We start from the raw sequence: 19,324 nt of genomic DNA, 5'->3' as shown, positions 1-19,324 counted from the left end.
CAAATTCAAAAAGGTCGTTTTCTTAAAGGAAAATTCACATAGGGCATGACAGAGGGGTATTCCTGGTGTCCAAAATTGACCTCATCACTTGACTCCTACAGAAGTTGATTTATATCAGACTTCTCACTTCTGTGTGGAATTTCCAACCAGATAGAAAATTGCCCATAAAGGTCCGGTAAATGTCAGCATCTGGGGGCTGCAAGAATTAATAGATTATCCTCTGTAAAGAACTAAAGCGGAGAGCTCCCAACTTCTCAACGGGCTATGTTGGTAAGGAATTACTAGGATTCCATGAATAGTTTCTGGTTTGCATATTATTGCGTCTGTCTAGCTTGTTCTATGTTGAAAACATCTGCTTTGACTGAAAGCATCGCTGCGTCCCAATCCCTTAGAGATGGTGAGACAATGGTTTCAAATGGAGGAAGTTTTGAGTTGGGATTTTTCAGTCCTGGTAATTCCAAGAACCGATACTTGGGAATTTGGTACAAGAATATACCAGTAAGAACTATTGTCTGGGTTGCAAACAGGAAAAATCCTATAAAAGATATGTCTGGCTCACTGATGATCAACAGCACAGGCAGTCTTTTACTTTCTGATGGGACAAACACTGTGGTTTGGTCAACATATTCAACCAGGATACCTCAATCTCCAGTAGCACAACTCTTGGATTCTGGAAATCTTGTTGTGCGAGATATCAAAGATGGTGATGCAGACAGTTATCTTTGGCAGAGTTTTGATTACCCATCTGATACATTGTTACCAGGTATGAAGCTTGGATGGAATTTGAGAACTCATCTTAATAGGCGCCTATCTTCATGGAAGAGTTCTGACGATCCATCCCCTGGAGAGCTGAGTAATGGTATAGAACTTGATGCATATCCTCAGGGAGTTATGCGGAAAGGTAGCAGAAAGTATTTCCGAGGGGGTCCCTGGAACGGTCTGAGATTTAGTGGTGCTCCTGAATTGAAGAGCAATCCTTTATTTGATTTCAAGTTTGTATCCAACCAAGATGAGGTTTACTACCAGTACCGACTCCTGAATACATCAGTGATTACAAGGCTCGTTTTAAATGAAACAACCTCCACCCGCCAGCGGTATGTATGGGCCGAACCAGATATGTCATGGAAGCTTTATGCATCGGTACCACGTGACTACTGTGACACTTATGGTTTATGCGGTGCTAATGGAATTTGCATAATAAGTGACTCACCAGTTTGCAAGTGTTTAGAAGGTTTCAAGCCAAATTTTCCTCAGAGCTGGGATGCTATGGACTGGTCACGTGGATGCATCCACAACGAGCCTCTGGACTGCAGAAGAAAACATGGTTTCATCAAATTTTCTGGCTTAAAATTGCCAGATACGACATATTCTTGGGTGAACGAAAGCATGAATCTGTGGGAATGCAGGGAGGAATGCTTGAAGAACTGTTCTTGTACGGCTTACACAAATTCAGACATTCGTGGAGGAGGCAATGGATGCGCCCTGTGGTTTGGAGATCTTGTTGATATTAAGCAGGTTTCTGGTGGTGGGCAGGATCTCTATATACGGATGCCAACTCCACATCGAGGTGTGCTTTTCTCATTTTAGTTTCTGTATTCCAGTGCTTTCGCTTGGTTCTTGCGTACACGTGAACCTGTTAAACTCAAATTTTCAAATCATGCTCCATTAGTATAATCATCTTGTCATAATGGTGATCAAGAGTAAATCCTTTGACAGAAAACAGGTCTCCAGTACAAATAGCTATGATCGTAGTTCCCATTGCCTCAGTTTGCGGATTGCTTCTTGGAGTCTGCTACTGTTTCCGACAAAAGCTGAAACCAAAAGGTAAACATACTGATAAGTAGCGGGAGGTGGATTAATTTGTTTTGTCTGACTGTACAGGAGCATGCACTTTGTTTCTTCCTTTTCTGGAACCAGTTAATTTGTTTTCTCCAATGTCAAGACAACCTTTTTTTTAATAAACAGTTGTCTTCCTCCTAATGCTCGACTCCAAGAAACAAAACTGTTAACAACGGGTCTGAGTCGCTCCAAAGGCGCATAGGCTGAAAAAAGTTGAGGAAAATAAAATCTGGTCTATGCCAAGTGAAGAACATATTCAGCTTTGGCACTTGACACGCACACGTTAGAAGGTTCTGAATTGTGAAAACAGTTGGAAGCGTACCTGCCTGAGTATGATTTTACTTTTCTGAGGTAGCCTATACATAGGGGGGGAAATCGCTGGCAGTTATTTCACACTGTACTTACATGTCTGACTGAATTAGTGGCTGCAGAAGTATTGGACTTTAAACTGGTTCTAGGCAGAGTACTTTAGTGTTTTCTGAAACAGCCCTCATGATTTTTAAGACATTTAAGAAATCAGGCACACAATATATTTGTGTGAAAATTTTTAGTTTATTCATCTTTATATGTCAGTGATATCCTGATGTTCAATACCGTTACATGTAGTTTTTTGTTGAATCCTTTGGATGCAGGTTTAACTTGTTGATTAAATTCTCTTGAACTAGTAGTTTGACCTTTATTTAATATCAAATCATCCGTTACTATCTGTAATGTAGCAGTTCTTGTTCTGACGTCTCTGGTAACTTGGGATGGTGAATCGATTATTTTTTTGAAATAGTTACGAACATCCAACTATGTTGAGCAGGTGAAAATGAAGAAGATGATCACCCTGATGTATTCCAAGGAGAAGATCTGGACCTACCATTGTTTGACTTGGGTACAGTTGCTCGTGCGACAGAGAATTTCTCCATGAACAAGAAGCTTGGCGAAGGTGGTTTTGGACCTGTCTACAAGGTGATCTTACATCATGAAGATTGTTTCCCAATAACAAACTCACAAATAAAAACTTGAACAAAGAGATAGAAATCCATTCCTTTGGAATCGCTAGTCAATCCATATTCAAGTATCTGAACTTTTTGTGGAATCTTATATATGTGTTAATAATGTCTGATTATCAGGGATTACTAGTAGATGGGCAAAATATTGCAGTGAAGAGGCTATCGATGAGTTCAGGACAAGGAGTGAACGAATTCAAGAATGAAGTAAAACTGATTGCAAAACTTCAGCACAGAAATCTTGTGAAGCTTCTTGGTTGTTGCATTGAAGGCGACCAGAAAATAGTGATTTATGAATACATGCCCAACGGAAGTTTGGACTCATTTCTATTTGGTTTGTGTTCGACAAATTCTGGAGAGAACTATTTCTGTCACTCCGTTCTAATTCTCAATCCAGCTATCGGCTAATTCTTGATTCTGATGTATCAGATCAAACAAGAGGGCCGTCATTAGATTGGTCCAAGCGTTTCAACATCATCTGTGGCATTGGTCGGGGGCTTCTCTACCTTCACCAGGATTCCCGATTGAGGATCATCCACAGAGATCTTAAAGCAAGCAATGTTTTACTTGATGATGAGCTAAACCCAAAAATCTCCGACTTCGGGATGGCAAGAACTTTTGGAGGGGATCAAGTTGCAGAAAATACAAGAAGAATAGTGGGAACATAGTATGCACACACAAAAACAACTTAAATATCGCTCAATGCGACAGGATTATCATCTTGTTATAATGTAATTCGTTTTCGCCTTATGTTTTGCAGTGGTTACATGGCACCAGAGTACGCTCTCTACGGTTTATTTTCAGTGAAATCTGATGTTTTCAGCTTTGGAATTCTACTCTTGGAGATAGTGAGCGGAAAGAAGAACCGAGGCTTCGACCCCTCACAGAACCATCACAATCTAATAGGATATGTACGTTTTCTTGCCGAATATTAAGCACCAAAAATTTATATTCCTTATTCATCATTTTAATTTTTCTTTCTTTTCTGTTTAGGCATGGCAATTGTGGACAGAAGGCAGACCATTAGAACTAGTTGATTCATCATTAGACTATCGGCTCATTCAACCTGAGGTGAAGCGGTGCATCCACGTCGGTCTCTTATGTGTCCAGCAGAATCCAGAAGACCGGCCAAATATGTCGACCGTGGTTCTTATGTTGAATGGGGAGAGCTATCTCCCCCAGCCAAAGCAGCCTGGGCTTTTGATAGATGTGGTTCCAAGCGAAACATGTTCGTCATCAAGCAAGAACGAATCATGTTCTGTCACTGATTTCACCATTACTACATTGGAGGCTCGCTGAGAGATCGATTCACAGATCAAGTGCAAGTATGTGGTGCACAACAGATGAACTAGACATGGAATCATACGACCGCTGCACCGTTACATCCCCTGATAGCAATGTTGTAGTAAAATCTGGTCAGGAAAAAAACAAAAAATTCCTAGTATTTGTGTCTTGTGAATGAACAGTGATTTCGATGGAAATTAAGGCAAAGAGTGATGCAACAGACATTATTGTCTTCTGAGAGAGAAGCTTCTAATTCTAGTTGAGTGAGCAAAATCAGTGCACAGGCAGAAATGAGAAGAGATGAAAAGGACAAGTGGGAGTGTGTTTGGGCTTTCTTGGCAAGACGTTGAAATCATGAAAGCTTGGGGTTGGCTTCTTGATGCAAAAGCCGATTCTTCATCACTCTTTTTGTGGGCCTTAGCCATGGGGAATCAATCATTGTCGAAAATTGAGACTAAGTTTTATTTTTATTTCGATTTTAAGTATTTTTGTCATCATTTCATATTCATCACATTTCAAGCCAACCAATGTGGGATGAGAAACTTGTAACATCCTCCACTCAACCCATGCACACTCTACTGCGATGTGGCTCCTATACTCACACGCAGGTCCCCCTCTAGCTATTAATGGAAATTTTGACTCTACTACTTGTTACAAACTTGCATCTATTCCTAAAAAATCAATTAATAAGGAGGAATTCCCGATTTTATACACACCTTAGAGATTCTTCTTCCTGAAAAATATTTTTTTTTGTATTATTGTAATTATTATTATCTATTTTTTAAATAAAAAATATTAATGTTTGTCTATAGAACCCAAAATGTAATGTAATGGAGCGAGTTGGATGAGTTTACGTTGCATGCGGATTCATATCGTGAGAGTGAAAAATTAGGCAAACATATGAAGAGATAAAACAATTTAAGTCAAAATATTAAACATCACATTGAATTCTTGTTTGCAATTTAAGTTAAGGGTAAACTCCAGAGTTTTCACATAATTATAAATAATTTTTTATTATTTAAAAAATTACAAATATTCCCCAATTTTAACATCTATCTAACAATGAGCTCATTTTGTTAATCTCCATCAGGTTTTCATCCAATTTGTATGGTGAAATAACCAAAATGCTTTCTTGAATTATATATATATTTTTCATAATTTTCTAAAATACTTTTTATGGACTAATACGCTTTATGGATTATTTATTTTACCCATCTTCATTTTTTTTCAAGCGTCCTTTTTTTAATTCAATAAAGATAAATTAGTAATTTTCTTCCACGGTTTAGGAGTTACAAAATTATTTTTCATTTGAGAGGATATTTTTAATTTTTTTAATAATAAAAAATATTTATAATTATATCAAATTTTTAAAAAAATAGCTGTCGTTGACCTTTAAGAAGTTAACTTGTGAAATGGATTAGTAGTTTGTAGTTAGTATATAGTAACGAATGTAAGTGGATTCTTCTACACGAATCCCTTTTGCATTTTCAAGTTAGCTAAAGATAGAAATATTAAATCTTTTTGGACACTTATGTATGATTTAACATGTTAGTATTGATTAAGGATGTCATGTCCTCACCCCCCCCCCCCCCCCCCCCTCCAATTATAGTTTGCAATAATAGCTTTTAGTCAACATGCAACCTGTGATGCACTACCACTAACCCCCATTTCTTGTCTATACTCCAACTTACCAAGAACTCAATTATTACCACTCAACATCACCTGAGATTTATAAACATGTTTGATTGATAAGATTGAAGTTTTACAATTAAGAGCTGTCAGTTTGACTTCTATAAATATATATATAGATTGAATGCAGTTATTAATTTAAAATTATTATTTATTTCAGATCAATTTTTTATATTTGATCGTACTAAATAATATTACAATTGCATCCTATAAAACGAAGACGAAAAAAATCACTTACACCCTAATTTGCTGTCTAGAAGCTTTATTCCACAAATATTTTGTTGGAGTATGAACTGGATTAATTGAGTTGACGACGTAACACCTTTATTTTTTATTTGTTAGGATCATCTTGATTGGTGAAATTTATGCTATGAAATTGAATTCCATCAATATATCAATGTCGATCTATTTTAATATTAATTATTAATCTATCGTAATAGTAGTTATTGATTTATTATAGATTAATAATTAAAATATATATTAATTGTTAATAATTCAATAAAAAATATGTCTTCTTTTTCCTTCTACAAATAAATAACATTATATTTTTAATTTCATGAAATAGAGGGTTCAACACTTTTAGTCTTGCTATATAAAATTTTCAAAATGGTCCCAAATTAAGAAAACTCAACACATTTAGTTCTTTGGTTTACATGGTCTTCAAAATGATCTAAAAAAATTTAGATATTTATTTCTCTGTTTTACGAAATATACAAAACTAAATATTTCGATTTTACGATCCTTTTAAAAATTTCGTAAATAAGAACCCATATTATATGTGATTAAAAATATAATTTAAAATATATATATATATATATATATATGAATTCATGTCGTGGGAAGGACTCAAAATGATGTCCACTGTCTTGACAAGAAAATACCAAAAAGCCCACGCATTTTTATTGGTCAGCAGTCACACGAGGTCGAATATCACTGGTCTTCTTTTCTCACAATCCGTATATTGTTGAACACGCAATCACACACCCACCAACCCCCGAGAAAAAAGATTTTCTTTTAATTAAATTAAAAGGTGATTAAATTTAAAAAGATTAATATTCCCACTTTAATTAATTAAATGAATAAATAATTCAAAGGAAAATGATGGCGAGCGTGATAACAACCCATCATCAATCCAGTCCACAGCCTTCAACGTCAATTCAAACAGGGACGACGTCGTGTCGTCTCAGAATTTGAGCAATTATGTTTAATTAATTAGAGTTAAAAGAGTCATTAAACCATGATTACTAGTGGGAAGCATAACTAATCTTGAGTGATTTCGCCACTATAAATTGGGAGCCCCAGCTCAGAGCCTCTCTCTCTCTCTCCTCGTGTCAAACACATTCTTTCCCACTTCTGAGAAGCAGAGTGCTTGCATTGTCGATGGCCACCAAAGTCTACATTGTGTAAGTGTTGGATTCGTGTTCATTTCATTACTGATTCTTCTTTTTTCTTTTCGTAAATGAATTCAAGATCATATTTTTGTGTCTTCTGTTGGTTTTTATCTGATTTCTTGAGCTTAAATCGTGCTACCACTGCTGCGGTTCTTGAAGTTTCCATTGGGCTGTCGTTTTATGCTTTTTTCCTGTTCTTTTTCTGTGTGGGGTTTGAATCTACTATGTTGTTGAGATTAGTTACGTTGGTGATTCTTGATTCTATGACTATGAGCCTTGTGTTCTGGGGAGGCCCAAGTGGTTTTCTTGAATGATCAGCTGTAAAGCTGTTTAGTAGCCACCATTGATGGTGTGTTGGTTGAATTCTCTTCGTTTTGATTATTTGAATGCTGTAATGATTTTGGGAGAACGTGTTCCAGAATATGAACAGCCCATAAGAATTTTATCAAAGTTGGTTGAGGCTTATTGGATAGAATTTCTGAATTCTGAGAATATATTGCCTGTCTCAGTACAGAATCCAATATGCGTGTTGTGATTTTGGTTAAGGATTGTAGGGAGGAAAAACCCCTTGTGGATTTCTCCAATAACCGAAACCTATCAACTATTACAATAATGGAGGGTACTCAACTCTTTATGGATTACAAGCCAAGAAATTGAAAAATTAATCACAAAGACAGAAACAATAATCACTAGGCTCAGAAAGCCAGACCCAAAATAAAAGGATAACGATCACAAGGCACCGCACCCAAAACAATCCACGGTTGCTTCACACAGACAACAAACCACCACAATATTTCCTGTCACCCAGACCCATCACAAAGTTTCCGGTCACAAAGACCCACTACCGAGGTTTTCTTAAGTTCAGAAAGAACTTTACAGTAAGAAGTAGGAAGGAGAAGGGAAGAGGATATTGTTGGCCATTTTCTATGGCCGAAGGCCAAAGCCACCATTTATAGGGCCTTATCATTAAAGAGGCAAAGAAGAAGAGGAGCCGGATGAGGGGTTCCCAAAGCCAAAAGCGAGGGAAGTCATTCAACAGAGAGGAGAAAAAGAGAGGCGCAGCCAGAGAGAGAAAAGAGGCAGTAATGAATGAGGGAATAAGGGTTAGGTTCAGTAGAAATAGGTTAGAACCTGGGTCCGGTAATAGGCCAGTAAGTGGGCTGGGTAGTGAACCTCCAAGTGGGTTGTGGGTGCGGGACTTTATTTAGTTTGGGCCTACCAAAATTATGGGTCATGGGCCACAAATTATTTACAAGGATGTTGTGTCCAATTGTCTCAATGATGATTCACTTGGGCTAGTTGATATATGTTGCTCTCTTTCACTTAATAGATAATTTGCAGTTGCTTAAACAAAGTTATGTTGTCTGAGCATGGATAGTGATTAATGTTTTACCTCTAGTGTGATATTCTAGATTGTTTAAGCCTTGTAGTTAGTATATATCTTTCTGCTGGCTTGATAGTTTGTTGCGTTCTTTTTCTAACTGTGTCTAGTACTAACTATCTTCATTGAACGAGTCTGTGACTGGACTTAGTCCTCGTGTTTCTAAACTCACAAGAATGATTAAATCAACTGATTCTATTACTAACTATTTCAGGAATTTGATTTGTCAAGAATCTGGTTTCATCTGTTCTGGACTTTGAAATATTGGTTTAAAGTGAAATTATTAGCAGTGCAGTATCTCAACGGCACCAGAAATTCAGAAAGCTGTAACCTTTAGTTCAATATTCAATAATTCCCAAGTATTGTCTCTGTTATTTTAAGTTGTTAATCTGGTAATGTTAAGAGTTTTAATTGCTTTTTAGTTTAAATTTTTTATATTATTGGTTGGTGTAGTTGTTCATCAATTGCTAATTGCTGTGAACTAAGAAACATTTGTATAGAAAGAAAATAGAACTCCTAATGTGCATGTGGTGTGGGGAACACAAGAGAATGTGGCAGGGGATGGCGAGGAAGGTCTAAGTTTGGTGGTAGAAAATCCATCCACCCCCATATGTACACCCTTAGCTTTACTTGTAATGAGACCGTGCCATTTGTATCACGTATATACGTACTGATTCTTCTGTGTATTAAAGTTATAATCAGACATATCAATTTTTTCAAATGTATGATGCCATGTATGGGACCACTGATATTCTTGATTCTGGTGTCCATGCATTGTTACTCGAAATCCAAAAGATTTCTGATTCTTCTCTGTCAAAGTTATCTATGACTTTGATATCTCATTTTCAACCTTTCCAGGTACTATTCTATGTATGGACATGTCGAGAAACTAGCCGAAGAGATAAAGAAGGGAGCTGCATCTGTCGAAGGAGTTGAGGCCAAACTATGGCAGGTTGGAGCTATCCGTCTTAGTCATCTGCATTTATGTGCAAAATGAGAAACATGGAAAGCTGGAATCCAATTATTTTCCCCTCTCTTCCAATTGCTGGTTTATCAAATGTCAGGGAATAGAAGGATGTTTGGCTTTTGTTTTTGATTCATTTTATCTTGTTCTTTCTTAGTGTAAGAGTATTCGAATGAACCCTACTAAGTATGAAGAGGTATTTTAAGAAAGAAGAAACTAAAATTTGCAGCATAAGTAATTAAGGAACTCCCTCTGAAGAGTGTAAAACAATTTAAATCCTGTGTTTCGAATTAGAGTTATGGACGTCAGTCCATAGGAGGAAACAACTTTCCAGGGTTCCTTGGAAGTTACATGAAGTCATGAACCATTATTGATCTGCATCAGGAAATTAGTTTCTTTCTAGCTTGAAAATTACGGACCTGCACCACACCAATTACCCCTTTCCTGATTCGCATATAAATTATTCCTGTTGTAGCTTTATTGGAAGAAATTTTAGCATTTTTTGTCTCTATGTAACAGGTACCTGAAACACTACCAGACGAGGTTCTCACAAAGATGAGCGCACCTCCAAAGAGTGATATTCCCGTTATCACACCTAACGAACTCGCTGAGGCTGACGGCTTCATATTTGGGTTCCCTACAAGGTTTGGTATGATGGCTGCCCAATTCAAAGCATTTCTTGATGCTACCGGAGGCTTGTGGAGGACACAGCAACTAGCCGGCAAGCCTGCCGGAATCTTCTACAGCACTGGATCTCAAGGCGGTGGCCAAGAAACTACACCGTAAATGGACATTCATCTATATTTTGAAACCCCTAGTGATCCATCTTTCCTTGTAATACATCTTACATGGGACTTGACTTCTCTTGATTCTTTGATTTGTATTGCAGATTGACGGCTATAACTCAGCTTGTTCACCACGGAATGATCTTTGTGCCCATCGGATACACCTTTGGAGCAGGCATGTTTGAAATCGAAAAAGTAAAAGGTGGAAGCCCTTATGGAGCAGGAACCTATGCTGGCGATGGTTCAAGACAGCCGTCTGAGCTTGAACTGCAGCAGGCTTTCCACCAAGGGAAGTACATTGCCGGGATCGCAAAGAAACTTAAAGCTGCTGCGGCCTGATTTCTTCCAGATACAAACATACCGTTTGCATTCATATATATTTTTTCTATGGAAACATCTACATATCGTCGTATAAGATGCAAATGTAATTCTTGCTCTGTTTCATGTGTTCTGTTCACTACAGTGGTCATGCCAATATCTTTTGTGTTCTAAGACTCATGCGCTCTATTCTTTGTTACATCTGCTGCGTTCTGTAATACATTGTGTGGATGTGGGTTTTGCTTTCCGAGGATTTACTGTCACAAATTTGGCTCGGAAATTTCTAGTGGTGGTTTACTCTGATTCTCATCAACTGCCGGTTGCTAAGAACAAAGAAGTATTAACCTAACATATGGCTTGAACTCTACCCACACAATGGTTGTTTGGACAGTATCCGTCGACGGGCAGAACCCCGGGCTCATTTTCAACTGTACCGCGACTGGTAAGTCTGCAGTAGCTGTGTAGTGCTTGTAAAGTGTCGTCTGCACTCTCGATGCGTGTGAATAATTTATGGGCAAAATGTAACCATTTAAGTTACGTTTGTTTGTATATTTTGTCATTTTTTTTGGTTAATTTATTATCTTAACTTTGTAAAATTTGCACTATGTCATATATGATTATTTTTTTTCTTGATTTTATCTATTGAAAAAAACATCACATGCACTGCACATATTGTATTTTATTCACATAGTGTTCTTAACTATCACATGTGCAGTTAATGATGATAATTGATATCCAAATTTCTTCCGGTACCTATAACCAAATAAATAATAAGATTTTAATAAAACAAGTGTATTTTACTATATTTAAAAATAAAATGAAGGGGTTAGTTATACGTAAACCCCCTAGAATCATATAATTATATTTTTATTTTTTATTATTAAAAGTTAGGGTAATTACAGTCTCCTCCCTTGAGGTTTAGTGCAATTACACGAAAATAATTTGTGGTTTGAAAAATTACATTTAGCACCCCTGAGATTTGCTTTCGCCTAACAAATAAATTCCTCTATTAGCATAATTTACCGAATTTGTCGATATTAATAAAAATTAAAAAAAAATATCTCCGATTGACTTTAGCAGGTCAAATAAATCTTTTTATGATCAATTTATTCTCATACGTCTTCACGCGTTAATGCATGTGAAAAGGTATATCTTCACAGTTATAAGGGTAGTTTAATTCGAAAAAATTGTTTGACCTGTAATAAGTCAGTTTTTAAGTCAATCAAGGGTAAATATTAATTTTCATTCAATTTTGTTGTTAATATCAGCAAATTCAATAAATTTTGACTAATGGGGGACTCATTTATTAGACAGAAGCAAAACCTCAGGGGTGGTAGATATAATTTCTCAAATCATAAGAGGTTTATGTATAATTACACCAAACTTCAGGAGAGAAGAGTATAATTATCCATAAAAATTATACTCAAACTCCTCTCGAAAATACTCCAATTATAATTACATTCTTGAAATTTTAGACAGAAAACTAATATTAACATCAACAAAAGAATCAAATGAACTTTTTAAATTATATATTTCACCCAACAGTCCTTAGACTTTTACATATAATTCGAGCGGATATGATAAGTTTGATTATTTGCACAAAAGAAAGGACAAGAAAAAAAAAAAAGAAAACATATCTTACCCTAAGTTTCTATTTATACCTAACTGATGACACCCTTCCTTTTTTAAATATTTTGATAGGTACCTAACTCATGACATCTTAATAATTACTTGTATAAATATTACAAGGTTTTTCCACTACAACAAAATATCAATCGCTAATTTTAAAATTATCACTAAAAATATATATTAAGTAATACTAATTTATATCTTGTCATTATATAATTATTTATGAAAAAAATTATTGCATAAAGTTGTTATTATAAATAACTAATAATACATATACAGTGACGACACAATATAATAATAATAATTATTTCTTGTTGTAGGCTGTCGGTATGTATGTGTTTTTAATAGTCTTTTTCGTGACAATTTTATGCGCAATTTCTTGATCATCACTTCTTGTTAATACAATCATTTTTACAAAATAATAGTTACTATTGAAATTATAAAATTATTATTATAATCAAATAATAAAATTTATTATTAAATATATATATATGTATATATAATTAGCAATAATATTAAAATATCACTTGATTTTTTTATTTTTTATATTTTTGTGGTTGATCTTGTCTTTTTTCCGCAGTCTCCTCTATTGGTTCTTATCACTTTTTCTTGCCCATTTTTACACTCCAACAATCTCTTACAGTCATATTTAAATAAGCAACCTAATTAGGGGAGTACTAAAAAATTAAAATATTTTCAGCTTTTGTGGTTGACTTTTAATAAGAGTCCAAATTATGATGGGCAAACATTATGTTAAATTTTTTAATATTAAAATTGGAGAGGTAGTGCGTTCATGTGACCAATCGAGAAATGTGGTCTAAGTCCCTGCAACATTCGTGGGAGCATAGATTTGCTAGCATCTGTAGGAGCAAGCAACGATTGTTTAGGGTGTGTTTCGATTTATTCTTATACTTATACGCAGTTGTGGTTTGATCGGTGTTTCGTACGATGATTCATTGTATGTTCTGATTTTGTTTAAATGTTATGATTTTGTTCTATTAAAATGTTCTAATATTAAGGTATTTTGTCACAGAGACGAGGTTTAAGAATTTATAAGCCGTTTAAATTTCTCGTCTACAATTAATATGGGACCTTTGCTTACGTCAATTGTGACTAAAAGTAAATATCTATTTTTCGATTGCGTAAAACAATTTCTATAAGTGAAGCTAAAAATATTAGTTATAGCTAAAAATTATAACAAATATTTGGTTATGGATAAAACATGGCGAATGTTAATTAGTCGCGTGGTTAGTATCATCAATTTTGTTTGATTGTAATAAATAATAGTATTCGTTTCTCATTATTTTTAAGCCATAACAATTTATACTGTAGGGAATAATTCTTTTTTTATAGGGGTTTTCGAGTAAATTTTCATTTTTATAAAATACTTTTTTTTCTTTTTCGGACGAGTGTTTGTTTGTGAAAAATTCACTTAAAAATTATTAAATGTATTTTACTATCTTATAAGAACAATATATATTATATCAATTACAATTATTACTTTTTTTTTATTTCTTACCTAATTCTTTCTACACCTCATATTAGATATTATTATATATTTTGATTTCACAATATTCAATACATATACAAAAATTACTTTCACCTCATTTTTATCTCTCTTTTTTTTTCTCAAAAAAAATCCTCAATTAAGATTTTAGTTTCAAAATGAAAATTTTGTCTGCAAAAAAATAATAATTGTATATTATTAATTTAACTACTATTTTTTTTCAAAAAAAAAATGCATATAAAATTAAGAAAGAAGGGGGATATTGGGAATCACATGATGATGGTGGAGGGGTGATCATCATCATCATCATCCATGATCAATATTCAATGTATAGATGCTTCCTTTTTGTACTCATTTATGCTTCTAAGTAAAGCCAATATATATAAAAATAATAAGCAAATATTCCATAATAGTACTTGATGATTGCTAAAGTGCACCTGCAATTACACCAAAAAATGTGCAATTCCTCATATATATACATACATCCCTCTTAATTAGTTTAATCAATTAGGAGTGTTAAGATATTGTTAATAGCTTAATGGGTTAATTATAATAAATTTTACTGAAATTTAACATAATTATGAATACTTTATTATTATTTAAAAACTTATTAATTTTATTTATATTTAATAAAATTATATAGTTCTTGGATGGAGAGCTTGAATCCTCAATTTTGTTCTTACTACAATTTGTTTTTAATAAAAAATCAAATAAGATAGATGAAAAAAAATTTAAAATTGAAACTATCTACTTTGTCCAGAAAATAATATTAGAAAATTTTGAAAATCTACAAGGGTATTTTGATTAGTTCACTGTAAAAAATGAATGAAAATATAACAGATAGTTGTTAAAATCAAATAATATTTCAAATAATGAAAAGATATTTGTAATTATGTCGAATGTCAACAGTTTATACGACCAAAGTCAAAGTTATTAGCACTTATTATGTGTCTCATAAAAAAGAACTTGTTTGCTTAAGTAAATCTAATAATAATTTCAATTGAAATAAATTATCATTATCAATAATTACTAATTCATCTGTCTAGTTATTACTATTGCACTAATGAAGTTTAATTTAATTGGCGAAATTGAGGCCCCATAACTATAAAGTCATTGGTTTGAACCACAACGTACGAGGATGTTGTTCTATTAATAGTAGTTGTTAATTAATTATAATTATATGATACTGATGATTGGTATATGATTATTGTAGTTGTTGCACTAGAAAAAAGTCCATTATTGATAATTTTATTAGCTATGGACTAAAAAAACTGCGGTAAATAATTATTATTAACTAAGGTACAATAAAAATCGATGCAAAAACTACATTATCCACCATGAGAACTATTTTTGCCATGACTAATTAATTAGCCACACATGCAAAAATCATAGCCAACAATCGTTGCATGACGATAGTCAATAACTATTTATTACGGCTATTTGATGTTAATTATGACATTAACCATAGTTGAATATTAAAATGAAGAGCACAGTTGCTTAACACGGAACGCAGTGTCTTAGTACTGATACATTTACTTATATATACAGGAGCTATAAGTACTTAAATATAGAATGCTTTAAATTTTGAATCACACTAATTAAGTAGACTTTTTAATATTTTTCTCCAAATTAATAAGGTATGTAGCTTAATATGAATACAGGTATGTAAATACAAATAGTGGGTTGTAATAATATTGTATCAATTTTTATGTTGTGTCGATAATATTTTTAAGTTGGTTTTCTTAAGTTCTCCTGGAATTTGGCTTAATTACGAATATTCCCTTTTTGTTTAAAGAATAATAAATACTCCCTTGATTTTAATTGTCGCCTGACAATTAACTCAATTTGTTAGTTTCAGTTAGATTTAATACATTTTTTATGGTGAACTGATCGAAATACCCTTTGTTGACTATATAAAAATTATAATTTCAACTCATTTTTTTTATATTTTTTCAAAATTTTCAAAAACAAGAGAATATTTTTAATTATGTCAAATTTAAAAAAAAAAAAAAACTTATTGTAGTCCATCTAAAACTATAATTAAGTATATACATATATATATATATAGAAAGAGATGAGTGGTGGCGGCCCTTTACCTTCCAATGAAAGCAGGTGAATGTGACCATTCGATGAAAAGCACAAAGGCATGGCTGATAGCTCACACCCCTACCCCTCCCCCCCTTCCCTTCCCCTTTCTTATTCAAGAAAGAATATTTGTAAATTAAACCCTTCTTCTTCTTCATCTTCTTTCTGTTCTTTCTACATAAATCAACAAAACCCTAAAAGAAAGGTGACAGACATATGGGCCACCTTCTGACTTCCACTAACACACATATAAACAATTCTAAATTCAGATTTCCAATCAATTCATCTTCCTCCAATTCACTTCTATATATATATATATATTCCTTTCATTATTTTCTATTGATCCAAAATAAATAAGAATAAAGTTTATTACATCTTTATTCTAAATAATAAAAAATTTAGATGACTTCATTTCCAGCCACTGTCAAGCGTCAAGATAGGTCTTAATGACAATAACTAAATCATTTATTGGATACTTATGTTAACCAATCGAATTATCCCTCATATTGGTAAGGAAAACGGAACACACATATTCTTTAATTTATAGAAAATGGTTCGTTCTTACATGTTGAAATAGACATACTCAAGTTTAATTTTAATAATAAAAAAAAATGGGATGATTTCATCTCCGGCCACTGTCAGGGATCAAGATAGGTCTTAAAGACAATAATTATATAGATCATTTACTAGACAAGTATTTGTAAAATGCATACTGAGGAGCAGAACTGTCCCTCACATTGGGAACAAGGGAAAATGATCGGACATATTTTTAATAGAAAATGATTCGTTCTTATCAATTGAGGCGGCCACAAACTAAAGTTTAATAAAAATTTGAGATGATTTCATCTCCAGCCACCATCAGGGATCAAGACAGAAGGACCAAAAATTCAATATTTTACAGGAAACTTGCAGATTACGTATTGACGCGCGAAACTGTTCTATAATAAAAAATAAATAAAATCAAACAAATATATATTTGACGAAAAATGATTTGTTCTTACCCATTGAGGCAGGCGGATTAAAGTTAGTCGCTAATCTTTGCAAGTACATAAAGCTCCTTTAATTTTATATCCTTTTCCTTGTACTAAATTAATTGAGCTAAAAAACAACAAAAAGAGAATATAAAATCTACATATGCTTTTGTTGTACTGATCATTCCTAACCAAGCATTAATCATAATTCCTCAATTATTACAGCACTAACATTTGCTTACAGATGGTCCCTAATCTTTGCCTGAAGCCATGGCCCAACAGCTTCCTGTCTTGTATCTGTCCCCCTGGATTGATAAAATTAAGATTTCTATCTTATCATTATATATATATATATATATATCAACCTTATTAATTAGTACTGATCAAATTGGTTTGGTTCCAGGGGGCTGCTGCTACTGCTGATTATCTGAATGTTCCTCCGAATGTAGGTGTCCAAAAATCAACTGTTGTTTCATGAGTCATGGGGAAGGTGCTGGAAATTGGCACTAGACATAGACCTCGACTTCTCAGATCTTGGCGCGGCCCTTCTGAATCCTTGGATTTATCAGAACTCTGTGCAATATATGGGTATTAGTCTACTTTAACAGTAGTTATTGGTAATTAGTTATCCAAATTTCATAGGGGTACTCAGCATATAGTGATAGTTGATAATTGAAAATTAATAATGTAACTGTAATTGATTCACAATAATACTAATTAATGTCTTAACAATTAATTAACTAAGAAAGAAGGAATACTGGAAATTTTATGTATACCTGCTGATGCTGTATGGGTGCTCCATTTTTCATGTACGGGGTACTTAACACCTGATAATATTTCATAGAAGCAAAAACTAATAAATGCAACAGCGACGAATATTTTCTTAAATGTCCAAGAAAATTAATTATTTGCAGTTCAAATGTTCTATTGTTCATCCTCTATATATTTAAGAAAGAAAAAATTGCAGTTTTAGTTCTGGAAGTACGTAGTTGATAATTTTAGTCTTGTACGAGTTGGTTTCAACAATTTTATCCTGTAATTTCAAAAAATTTACATTTTGAGGACAAAAATTGCCAAAATTTGCTAAATTTTTCACATATTTTAGCAAATTCGGGACATTTTATCATTAATGTGGGAAATTTTGGAAATTACATAATAAAATTGCAAAAATTAATCCGTATATGTGTAAATTAGGAAAATATTTTGTACATGACAAGGTCGTGTATACATATTTATTGAAATACGAAATAAAACATGGTTTAACAGTAGAAGATTCAAACAAAATAAGAGACTTACACTGACTTGTTCATGGAGAAATTTTATGTATTCAATAGCTTCAGAAAGCACGGAAGCCGTATCAGTCTGTAAATTCAGAAATATTGCGTTAATTTGAATAAATTAATATGAGCATTAATTTTTTTTGCAGGTTATATATTGATGAGGAAAAAAGAAAAAAGCAGATTATTGGAATCGCACTCGCGGGAAAGTGATGAAAATTTTGAACAAGTTTTATAATTACCTTTCCAAAAGGCGAGACTAATTGTTGAAGTGCTGTTATTCTGTCCCCCATCTTCTCTTTTCTCACCTAATCAAGAACCGCAGCTTAATCATTGTATTATGCTTAATTAATCTGTTTTTGTGAGTATGGAAAAAGCAGATTATATCTCCCCCCCAGGATCAGCTTACAGCTTTTCCAAAAGCAAAAGCTCAATATTTGTACAATCAGGCTTACCTTAAAAGCTGGCAAAGGCGGAGGATTTTCGTTCCCGCGGGGCCGTTTGTTTGATGCCTCCATGCTGTTTTTCTTCGTTGTTGTGCCCGAATCCCGACCCTCCGACGTACTCTTGATCTTGATTTAGTTTACATTTTCAGAAAGAATTCAAGAAATTTGAATGAAACCCTAGAATCTTGATCTTGCTTCTGCTGTATATCATGCAACAATTGTAATGATTTTAGTTTGTTATTTGATTACCTTTGGTTTTTCGTCCAAGGATGAGGTTGTGGGAATCTGAGTTTGCAAGCCCGGAAAAAAGCTTGATCGAGCATCACTCATGACGGCTGCCGGTGCAGATGCATTCCAGAAAGGAGTGTTGTTAGTGAAATGCAAATGGCTGCTGCTTCCCGCCGCCTGCGGCGGCGCCTGTTTCGGCGGAGATGTTCTCAAGAACTGCGGGTACTTGTTCCAAGAGGGTACCAATTCCGCCGTGTTGACGCCACCGTAGGTGCTCGGGGGATACGGATAATTCATGGGGCGGTTTGGGTAGGCGGAGTGGTGCTGATTTTCAGAGAGTAAGAGGCCGTAGGCGGCTGAAGAATCCACCTGGAAACCTGTCTGGGATGTTATCGTGCTGTCGTTGGAACTGGCCTGAGAACTAAACTGCGGCTGGTCTAACGAGAACCCCCGCGGGTTTATATTCACTGATGAATCTTCAGAAGACGCCCCGGAATATAATTTATGCCTCCAATGTTCTTGAGAAGCCGCCGTC

At 34.2% G+C, this 19,324-nt stretch overlaps 3 protein-coding genes across 3 annotated transcripts; 2 read left to right on the top strand and 1 right to left on the bottom strand.

Moving 5' to 3' along the window:
• Positions 21–4,624, top strand: LOC105176751 (G-type lectin S-receptor-like serine/threonine-protein kinase At4g27290). Its single transcript, XM_011099651.2, has 7 exons — positions 21–1,567; positions 1,717–1,824; positions 2,645–2,793; positions 2,958–3,168; positions 3,264–3,501; positions 3,595–3,745; positions 3,828–4,624. The coding sequence occupies exons 1-7, from the start codon at positions 292–294 to the stop codon at positions 4,131–4,133; spliced, it is 2,439 nt and encodes an 812-aa protein (XP_011097953.1). The 5' UTR covers positions 21–291; the 3' UTR covers positions 4,134–4,624.
• Positions 7,056–10,909, top strand: LOC105176750 (probable NAD(P)H dehydrogenase (quinone) FQR1-like 1). The gene is made up of 4 exons (XM_011099650.2): positions 7,056–7,210; positions 9,438–9,531; positions 10,063–10,325; positions 10,433–10,909. Exons 1-4 carry the CDS (start codon positions 7,188–7,190, stop codon positions 10,665–10,667), a joined length of 615 nt encoding a protein of 204 aa, XP_011097952.1. The 5' UTR covers positions 7,056–7,187; the 3' UTR covers positions 10,668–10,909.
• Positions 17,020–19,323, bottom strand: LOC105176749 (transcription factor bHLH123-like; the record flags this gene model as incomplete). The annotated part of the gene is made up of 6 exons (XM_020698830.1): positions 17,020–17,411; positions 17,615–17,665; positions 18,135–18,200; positions 18,358–18,423; positions 18,571–18,687; positions 18,811–19,323. Coding segments are annotated over 6 exons (963 nt in total), but the record flags the coding sequence as incomplete, so codon positions are not given.

Source organism: Sesamum indicum, linkage group LG14, assembly GCF_000512975.1.
Source record: "Sesamum indicum cultivar Zhongzhi No. 13 linkage group LG14, S_indicum_v1.0, whole genome shotgun sequence".
NCBI lineage: Eukaryota > Viridiplantae > Streptophyta > Magnoliopsida > Lamiales > Pedaliaceae > Sesamum > Sesamum indicum.
The sequence above is the reverse complement of the archived record's forward strand: the minus strand, read 5'-3'. Positions and strand labels throughout refer to the sequence as shown.

Coding starts and splice junctions, on each gene's coding strand:
- LOC105176751 (XM_011099651.2), top strand. CDS start 292: ATGAATAGTTTCTGGTTTGCATATTATTGCGTCTGTCTAGCTTGTTCT. Junction 3,169..3,263: donor TTTGGACTCATTTCTATTTG/GTTTGTGTTCGA, acceptor CTGATGTATCAG/ATCAAACAAGAGGGCCGTCA. Junction 3,502..3,594: donor AGAAGAATAGTGGGAACATA/GTATGCACACAC, acceptor TATGTTTTGCAG/TGGTTACATGGCACCAGAGT.
- LOC105176750 (XM_011099650.2), top strand. CDS start 7,188: ATGGCCACCAAAGTCTACATTGT. Junction 7,211..9,437: donor GCCACCAAAGTCTACATTGT/GTAAGTGTTGGA, acceptor CAACCTTTCCAG/GTACTATTCTATGTATGGAC. Junction 9,532..10,062: donor TTGAGGCCAAACTATGGCAG/GTTGGAGCTATC, acceptor TCTATGTAACAG/GTACCTGAAACACTACCAGA.